We start from the raw sequence: 9,877 nt of genomic DNA, 5'->3' as shown, positions 1-9,877 counted from the left end.
TGCTTCTATAATCCCTTTCTGAAAGAAAGGGTGCTTCTATAATCCCTTTCTGAAAGAAAGGGTGCTTCTATAATCCCTTTCTGAAAGAAAGGGTGCTTCTATAATCCCTTTCTGAAAGAAAGGGTGCTTCTATAATCCCTTTCTGAAAGAAAGGGTGCTTCTATAATCCCTTTCTGAAAGAAAGGGTGCTTCTATAATCCCTTTCTGAAAGAAAGGGTGCTTCTATAATCCCTTTCTGAAAGAAAGGGTGCTTCTATAATCCCTTTCTGAAAGAAAGGGTGCTTCTATAATCCCTTTCTGAAAGAAAGGGTGCTTCTATAATCCCTTTCTGAAAGAAAGGGTGCTTCTGCTGAAAGGTTGCTTCTTAAAAATTTTAATTTATTCCCATTAAATTATTGATAAAAATCTTACCGATACTATCCTAAAATCCTTAACAGGTGTTTTGTCACAGGGTAATTTATTATTGTTATTGTTGCTGTTATCAAGTGATGGTATCCTTTGACCTCCCCTTGTTTCCGCTTGACCAATTGGTCGCGCTGCCAGTCGCATACAAACCAGAGACACGAGCCAAAGTTCATGTTGTGCTGTGTGTGTGTGGGCATTTAACCCCCTAATTATGGTCACATGTTCAGGTGTCAGGATATAGGGTTAAGTGTTAAAAAGGATGTTACTATTTGAAAATTTGTTTGCCTTTTCCGGGGGGTTTCTATTTAAAACATAATTTGCTTGAAGAACATATGGTAGATTTCCAAATAATAAAACAAAAAAACCGTTTGTCAAAGTGGCAAAGGGACAAAAAAGGATGGCTCATTTACGAAACCCCTTAGACATCCACTAGCAACCCCCATTACAATAGTTATTACTGATAGTTTATTTGCTCATCATGATGATGATGATGGTCATCATCATTATCAATATATAATTCATGGGCTCATAATGCAGCAGGCATAATAATTATGTGTCCAGTATTTTTGTTACTCTTATGGCAGTTATTATGAGTAATTGTTGTCCAAATTATGGAATTGGTATCACTAATAAATTTATTGTTCCAAAATAAATGTATTTTTGGCTTCTTTTTGTACGATTTTGATTTGGCCTTTCTTTTCCATGTAAATAGTTGGGAGGTAAAGGATAATTGCCGGACCTTTCATTCCCTTGTGAGCAATTCTTTCGTTTGCCTTAATGGTTTCGATTTGTGTTGTTTTTGTTTCATTTGTCATCCACAAGAAGAGAAGACAATCCATTCCATTACTTGCATTTGCATGCAAGTATGTGTTAATGTGTGGTAATTGTTTGTGTGTATTTTTTGATATTAAACCATTTATTTTGTGTACAAAGTACACCAAATATTTGGAAACCTAATGATATGGGTGTTGGACAAGAGGCCAGATATTTCATGTGCCTTGAGGTTATGTAATTAGAGAAGGGGAGGCTATGCTTGTGTAAAGTAATTTGGTAATACAAATAAACTAGCACCCATACTGAATTACAGTTTTCCTATGGAAAACCTTATTCAGCCAGGCTGAATTAAAGATTTCCTATGGAAAACCTTATTCAGCCAGGCTGAATTAAAGATTTCCTACGGAAAACCTTATTCAGCCAGGCTGAATTAAAGATTTCCTATGGAAAACCTTATTCAGCCAGGCTGAATTAAAGATTTCCTATGGAAAACCTTATTCAGCCAGGCTGAATTAAAGATTTCCTATGGAAAACCTTATTCAGCCAGGCTGAATTAAAGATTTCCTATGGAAAACCTTATTCAGCCAGGCTGAATTAAAGATTTCCTATGGAAAACCTTATTCAGCCAGGCTGAATAAAAGCTTTCCTATGGAAAACCTTATTCAGCCAGGCTGAATAAAAGCTTTCCTATGGAAAACCTTATTCAGCCAGGCTGAATTAAAATTTTCCTATGGAAAACCTTATTCAGCCAGGCTGAATTAAAATTTTCCTATGGAAAACCTTATTCAGCCAGGCTGAATTAAAATTTTCCTATGGAAAACCTTATTCAGCCAGGCTGAATTAAAGTTTTCCTATGGAAAACCTTATTCAGCCAGGCTGAATTAAAGTTTTCCTATGGAAAACCTTATTCAGCCAGGCTGAATTAAAGTTTTCCTATGGAAAACCTTATTCAGCCAGGCTGAATTAAAGTTTTCCTATGGAAAACCTTATTCAGCCAGGCTGAATTAAAGTTTTCCTATGGAAAACCTTATTCAGCCAGGCTGAATTAAAGTTTTCCTATGGAAAAACTTATTAAAGTTTTCCTATGGATAACCTTATTCAGCCAGGCTGAATTAAAGTTTTCCTATGGAAAACCTTATTCAGCCAGGCTGAATTAAAGTTTTCCTATGGAAAACCTTATTCAGACAGGCTGAATTAAAGTTTTCCTATAGAAAACCTTATTCAGCCAGGCTGAATTAAAGTTTTCCTATGGAAAACCTTATTCAGCCAGGCTGAATTAAAGTTTTCCTATGGAAAACCTTATTCAGCCAGGCTGAATTAAAGTTTTCCTATGGAAAACCTTATTCAGCCAGGCTGAATTAAAGTTTTCCTATGGAAAACCTTATTCAGCCAGGCTGAATTAAAGTTTTCCTATGGAAAACCTTATTCAGCCAGGCTGAATTAAAGTTTTCCTATGGAAAACCTTATTCAGCCAGGCTGAATTAAAGTTTTCCTATGGAAAACCTTATTCAGCCAGGCTGAATTAAAGTTTTCCTATGGAAAACCTTATTCAGCCAGGCTGAATTAAAGTTTTCCTTATTCAGCCAGGCTGAATTAAAGTTTTCCTATGGAAAACCTTATTCAGCCAGGCTGAATTAAAGTTTTCCTATGGAAAACCTTATTCAGCCAGGCTGAATTAAAGTTTTCCTATGGAAAACCTTATTCAGCCAGGCTGAATTAAAGTTTTCCTATGGAAAACCTTATTCAGCCAGGCTGAATTAAAGTTTTCCTATGGAAAACCTTATTCAGCCAGGCTGAATTAAAGTTTTCCTATGGAAAACCTTATTCAGCCAGGCTGAATTAAAGTTTTCCTATGGAAAACCTTATTCAGCCAGGCTGAATTAAAGTTTTCCTATGGAAAACCTTATTCAGCCAGACTGAATTAAAGTTTTCCTATGGAAAACCTTATTCAGCCAGGCTGAATTAAAGTTTTCCTATGGAAAACTTTAATTTTAAGGTTTTCCTATGGAAAACCTTATTCAGCCAGGCTGAATTAAAGTTTTCCTATGGAAAACCTTATTCAGCCAGGCTGAATTAAAGTTTTCCTATGGAAAACCTTATTCAGCCAGACTGAATTAAAGTTTTCCTATGGAAAACCTTATTCAGCCAGGCTGAATTAAAGTTTTCCTATGGAAAACCTTATTCAGCCAGGCTGAATTAAAGTTTTCCTATGGAAAACCTTATTCAGCCAGGCTGAATTAAAGTTTTCCTATGGAAAACCTTATTCAACCAGCCTATGGAAAACCTTATTCAGCCAGGCTGAATTAAAGTTTTCCTAAGGAAAACCTTATTCAGCCAGGCTGAATTAAAGTTTTCCTATGGAAAACCTTATTCAGCCAGGCTGAATTAAAGTTTTCCTATGGAAAACCTTATTCAGCCAGGCTGAATTAAAGTTTTCCTATGGAAAACCTTATTCAGCCAGGCTGAATTAATGTTTTCCTATGGAAAACCTTATTTAGCCAGGCTGAATTAAAGTTTTCCTATGGAAAACCTTATTCAGCCAGGCTGAATTAAAGTTTTCCTATGGAAAGCCTTATTCAGCCAGGCTGAATTAAAGTTTTCCTATGGAAAACCTTATTCGGCCAGGCTGAATTAAAGTTTTCCTATGGAAAACCTTATTCAGCCAGGCTGAATTAAAGTTTTCCTATGGAAAACCCTATTCAACCAGGCTGAATTAAAGTTTTACTATGGGAAAACCTTATTCAGCCAGGCAGAATTAAAGTTTTCCTATGGGAAACCTTATTCAGCCAGGCTGAATTAAAGTTTTCCTGAATTGAAGTTTTCTTAACGTTATTCAGCCAGGCTAAATTGATGGTTTCCCATGAAAAATATTATCTTTTGGATAAAGGTACATACATGTCTCCAATTTTAATAGCTCACCTCCAACCTGAACTTGTCGTGACAAACTTTTGTTTCCTTTAATTATTTAATTAAGGCCTCCTAGGAAATTTTGTTATAATTTCACACATATCCTCATCACCTTTTTTATTGGCAAAATTCTTCCTTATGTGATTTGAGAATATTTTACCTCTCATTTGTACCCCCTCTTCCAGCAAAAACGGGAAAAGAAATCAAACTTCGAAGATGAACAATTCCACAACACGCCATTGTCAAATAAATGTTGAACAACAAAATCCATAAAAATTAATTGCTGGTAAAAGTATGGTTTGTATTCCCAAACCACCCAACACCCGCAAAAAACTGCTCAAGAGGGAGTGAGAGACTGTCATAAAATGACATGAAATATAAAATTATGCCACTAATGTTTTACCGTCCGCATAATTCATTATAGGGAAAATCACCCACACCAATGACTTTTTGGAAATTAGTTTGACATGATTCTAGTTGTTGTAGTTTTAGATGTCTTTTGTTGTTTTCTTTTTGCATTGGAGTACCAGGGTGTTGTTGACATTTCGCTTGTTTTCTTTTTTGTGGGAAAGGGACAGGGTGGTGCAGAATAGGAAACCATCAATTCAGCCTGGCTGAATAAGGTTTTCCATAGTAAAACTTCAATTCAGCCTGGCTGAATAAGGTTTTCGATAGGAAACCATCAATTCAGCCTGGCTGAATAGGGTTTTCCATAGGAAACCATCAATTGAGCCTTCAATTCAGCCTGGCTGAGTAAGGTTTTCCATAGGAAAACTTCAATTCAGCCGGGCTGAATAAGGTTTTCCATAGGAAAACTTCAATTCAGCCAGGCTGAATAAGGTATTCCAAAGGAAAACTTCAATTCAGCCTTGCTGAATAAGGTTTTCGATAGGAAAACTTCAATTCAGCCTGGCTGGTTTTCCATAGGAAAGGTTTTCCATAGGAAAACTTCAATTCAGCCTGGCAGAATAAGGAAAACTTCAATTCAGCCTGGCTGTATAAGGTTTTCCATAGGAAAACTTTAATTCAGCCTGGCTGAATAAGGTTTTCCATAGGAAAACTTCAATTCAGCCTGGCTGAATAAGGTTTTCCATAGGAAAACTTCAATTCAGCCTGGCTGTATAAGGTTTTCCATAGGAAAACTTCCATTCAGCCTGGCTGAATAAGGTTTTCGATAGGAAAACTTCAATTCAGCCTGGTTGAATAAGGTTTTCGATAGGAAAACTTTAATTCAGCCTGGCTGAATAAGGTTTTCGATAGGAAAACTTCAATTCAGCCTGGCTGAATAAGGTTTTCGATAGGAAAACTTCAATTCAGCCTGGCTGAATAAGGTTTTCCACAGGAAAACTCCAATTCAGCCTGGCTGAATAAGGTTTTCCATAGGAAAACTTCAATTCAGCCTGGCTGAATAAGGTTTTCCATAGAAAAACTTCAATTCAGCCTGGCTGAATAAGGTTTTCCATAGGAAAACTTCAATTCAGCCTGGCTGAATAAGCTTTTCCATAGGAAAACTTCAATTCAGCCTGGCTGAATAAGCTTTTCCATAGGAAAACTTCAATTCAGCCTGGCTGAATAAGCTTTTCCATAGGAAAACTTCAATTCAGCCTGGCTGAATAAGCTTTTCCATAGGAAAACTTCAATTCAGCCTGGCTGAATAAGCTTTTCCATAGGAAAACTTCAATTCAGCCTGGCTGAATAAGCTTTTCCATAGGAAAACTTCAATTCAGCCTGGCTGAATAAGCTTTTCCATAGGAAAACTTCAATTCAGCCTGGCTGAATAAGCTTTTCCATAGGAAAACTTCAATTCAGCCTGGCTGAATAAGCTTTTCCATAGGAAAACTTCAATTCAGCCTGGCTGAATAAGCTTTTCCATAGGAAAACTTCAATTCAGCCTGGCTGAATAAGGTTTTCCATAGGAACACTTCAATTCAGTCTGGCTGAATAAGGTTTTCCATAGGAAAACTTCAATTCAGTCTGGCTGAATAAGGTTTTCCATAGGAAAACTTCAATTCAGCCTGGCTGAATAAGGTTTTCCACAGGAAAACTTCAATTCAGCCTGGCTGAATAAGGTTTTCCATAGGAAAACTTCAATTCAGCCTGGCTGAATAAGGTTTTCCATAGGAAAACTTCAATTCAGCCTGGCTGAATAAGGTTTTCCATAGGAAAACTTCAATTCAGCCTGGCTGAATAAGGTTTTCCATAGGAAAACTTCAATTCAGCCTGGCTGAATAAGGTTTTCCATAGGAAAACTTCAATTCAGCCTGGCTGAATAAGGTTTTCCATAGGAAAACTTCAATTCAGCCTGGCTGAATAAGGTTTTCCATAGGAAAACTTCAATTCAGCCTGGCTGAATAAGGTTTTCCATAGGAAAACTTCAATTCAGCCTGGCTGAATAAGGTTTTCCATAGGCTGAATAAGGTTTTCCATAGGAAAACTTCAATTCAGCCTGGCTGAATAAGGTTTTCCGTAGGAAAACTTCAATTCAGCCTGGCTGAATAAGGTTTTCCGTAGGAAAACTTCAATTCAGCCTGGCTGAATAAGGTTTTCCATAGGAAAACTTCAATTCAGCCTGGCTGAATAAGGTTTTCCATAGGAAAACTTCAATTCAGCCTGGCTGAATAAGGTTTTCCATAGGAAAACTTCAATTCAGCCTGGCTGAATAAGGTTTTCCATAGGAAAACTTCAATTCAGCCTGGCTGAATAAGGTTTTCCATAGGAAAACTTCAATTCAGCCTGGCTGAATAAGGTTTTCCATAGGAAAACTTCAATTCAGCCTGGCTGAATAAGGTTTTCCATAGAAAAACTTTAATTCAGCCTGGCTGAATAAGGTTTTCCATAGGAAAACTTTAATTCAGCCTGGCTGAATAAGGTTTTCCATAGGAAAACTTTAATTCAGCCTGGCTGAATAAGGTTTTCCATAGGAAAACTTTAATTCAGCCTGGCTGAATAAGGTTTTCCATAGGAAAACTTTAATTCAGCCTGGCTGAATAAGGTTTTCCATAGGAAAACTTTAATTCAGCCTGGCTGAATAAGGTTTTCCATAGGAAAACTTTAATTCAGCCTGGCTGAATAAGGTTTTCCATAGGAAAACTTTAATTCAGCCTGGCTGAATAAGGTTTTCCATAGGAAAACTTTAATTCAGCCTGGCTGAATAAGGTTTTCCAAAGGAAAACTTTAATTCAGCCTGGCTGAATAAGGTTTTCCATAGGAAAACTTTAATTCAGCCTGGCTGAATAAGGTTTCCATAGGAAAACTTTAATTCAGCCTGGCTGAATAAGGTTTTCCATAGGAAAACTTTAATTCAGCCTGGCTGAATAAGGTTTTCCATATGAAAACTTTAATTCAGCCTGGCTGAATAAGGTTTTCCGTAGGGAAACTTTAATTCAGCCGTGCTGAATAAGGTTTTCCGTAGGGAAACTTTAATTCAGCCGTGCTGAATAAGGATTTCCATAGGAAAACTTTAATTCAGCCTGGCTGAATAAGGTTTTTCATAGGAAACCATCAATTCAGCCTGGCTGAATAAGGTTTTCGTTCGGAAAACCTCAATTCAGCTTGGCTGAATAAGATTTTTCTTTGGGAAAACTTCAATTTTTACCCACCCTGTATTTGTCCCATAAACTTTAGTATGAAAATAACCGGCAATAGATTATTCTGCAATGATTAGTTAGTGCAAGCGAACTTAGAGGTAAAAAAGCGAAGAACCATAAATAACACCTGTTCGGTATCTCATGCGTGTTTTTTGTGATGGGCCATCTGGTTTAAAGGTGGAAGGATGAGGGAGGGTTAGATGGATGTAACTATGATGATAGTGTCACACAAAAACAGCAAAAAGGGTTATGCCCACCGTCATAATAATTTACATATGAACGTAATATTACGACATTTTTCCACCAGTCCCCTTTGTTTGTATGGTGTGGGGAATGCAGACACAAATTATAAATTGTTGTTGTTTTTTTAATATTTTGTCTGTTAATCGCAGGTTTTTAGTTATTTTTTTTAATATTTAGAAACAAATATCCATGACATTCTATGGACAGAAAACCTCCTAAAGGCCTTCTATGGACAGATGACCTTCTAAAGGTCTTCTACAGACAATTATAATATGCCTTGGCTCTTGATCAACTGTGCTTTTGCATGCACTGCGATTAGCTTACCACTGCATGATAATGGCGCCCAACGTTTTTATAATATTTCCATTGTATTGGCCGAGAAACTATATTTTCCAATTAAACAAATCTTAAAATTAGTTACATTTTTTTAAATTGGAAGACTTTCTATTTGATTTTCAAATTTCTACATTTTTGTTTATTTCCATAAAAGTAAATAAACAAAATGTTAAAGAAGGCAACAATTTGGAGAAGAATAAAACCAACCAAAGATAAGGCAAATGCTCGTCCATGATTGATGATGATTCCATAGACATACATAAATAGACTTTAAGTACTTTCGATATTTGATAATAGAATAAATTGATTATCAAAATTAGGTGAAAACTCTAGAACAATAATTAGGTTCCAAAATTGCGTTTGCAAATTTCCATGTAGCCCGATAACACCAACGAATTTTGTATAAATACCCATCGAGCATCGGCGAAATGCAAGCTTAGTTCCCAAATTAACACTTCAAACAAAATGTTCAAATTCACTTTGTAATTTTGGCTGCTGTTTTCTTGGCTGGCCCTGCCTTGGTTGAAGTTTACACTCGCTGCTCCTTGGCCAAGGCCATGTACAACTTGGGTGTACCAAAGGATCAATTGGCCCGTTGGACTTGCATTGCTCAACATGAATCTTCCTACAACACCAAGGCTGTTGGCTCCTTGAACTCTAATGGCTCTCGCGACTATGGTATTTTCCAAATCAACAACTATTACTGGTGCTCCCCACCCTCTGGTGCCTTCTCCTACAACGAATGCAAAATCAAGTGTGAAGATTTCTTGGTTGATAGCATTGAACCATCGGTCAAGTGCGCCCAATTGATTTTGAAACAACAAGGCTGGACTGCTTGGTCCACGTGGAAGTACTGTGATGGTACTTTGGCCATCATTGATGATTTTTTTGAAATATGTGGTGGTTTTGAAAGGCTTTTGAATAATAAACGCTGGAAATTGAGATCTTTAAAACTTATTTTTTTTAATTGTATATAGTAAAGATTGGGATGTAGTAAGTATCATGCTACAATTCTGGACCATGGCTTGACATGGAAAAGAAATAACGAGGAGCGGAGGAATTTCTATTGAGCAAATGTGGGGACTTAGACCACAAGTCATACACTGGCTGTTTGTAACCGTGGTTCTGCCAATTTAAGCTACGCTGGACTTGTCTGTTGGCAGGTAGTTGGGAATAAAGCATTATTGTCCAAACTATCAAGTGTGCAAAGCGCTGCGTCAATTTTGATTACCGGAGCAATCAAAAGCACCCCTCAGGTCGTCTTGAACGTGATCCTGGATCTCCAATCTCTGCACATCTTGGTCCAATTTCAGGCTGTGAGGACAGCTTTTAGGCTCCGGGACTTAGGATCATTGTACATTTCGTATATACGAAGGTGTGACTCATTTGCAATGAAAGTATGGAATTATATACAGATAGGTCCGAAATGGAGAAAGGTACTGGCGCCTGACAACCACAATCTCTGCCTGAAAAACGCCGCAGCTATCATTAAGGTAAATGGATGGTAATGGATTAATGGATAAACATCCATTTAGCCTTAATGATAGCTGCGGCGTTTTTCAGTCAAAGATTGTGGCTATCAGGAAAGCAGCATAGTTTGTGAAATGAATTGAAAGCAACGATAC

The 9,877-nt window shown here is 37.2% G+C and overlaps 1 protein-coding gene across 1 annotated transcript; it reads left to right on the top strand.

Moving 5' to 3' along the window:
* Positions 1-8,725: 8,725 nt before the first annotated feature.
* LOC141386845 (lysozyme 2-like) lies at positions 8,726-9,229 on the top strand (the record flags this gene model as incomplete). Its single annotated transcript, XM_073955752.1, has 1 exon — positions 8,726-9,229. A coding segment is annotated over one exon (504 nt), but the record flags the coding sequence as incomplete, so codon positions are not given.
* Between the last annotated feature and the right edge of the window lie 648 nt (positions 9,230-9,877).

Source organism: Musca autumnalis, unplaced genomic scaffold (genome assembly GCF_047663935.1).
Source record: "Musca autumnalis isolate F117 unplaced genomic scaffold, ASM4766393v1 scaffold_5, whole genome shotgun sequence".
Taxonomy (NCBI): domain Eukaryota; kingdom Metazoa; phylum Arthropoda; class Insecta; order Diptera; family Muscidae; genus Musca; species Musca autumnalis.
Note: the sequence above shows the minus strand (reverse complement) of the source record. Positions and strands in the feature narration are given on the sequence as shown.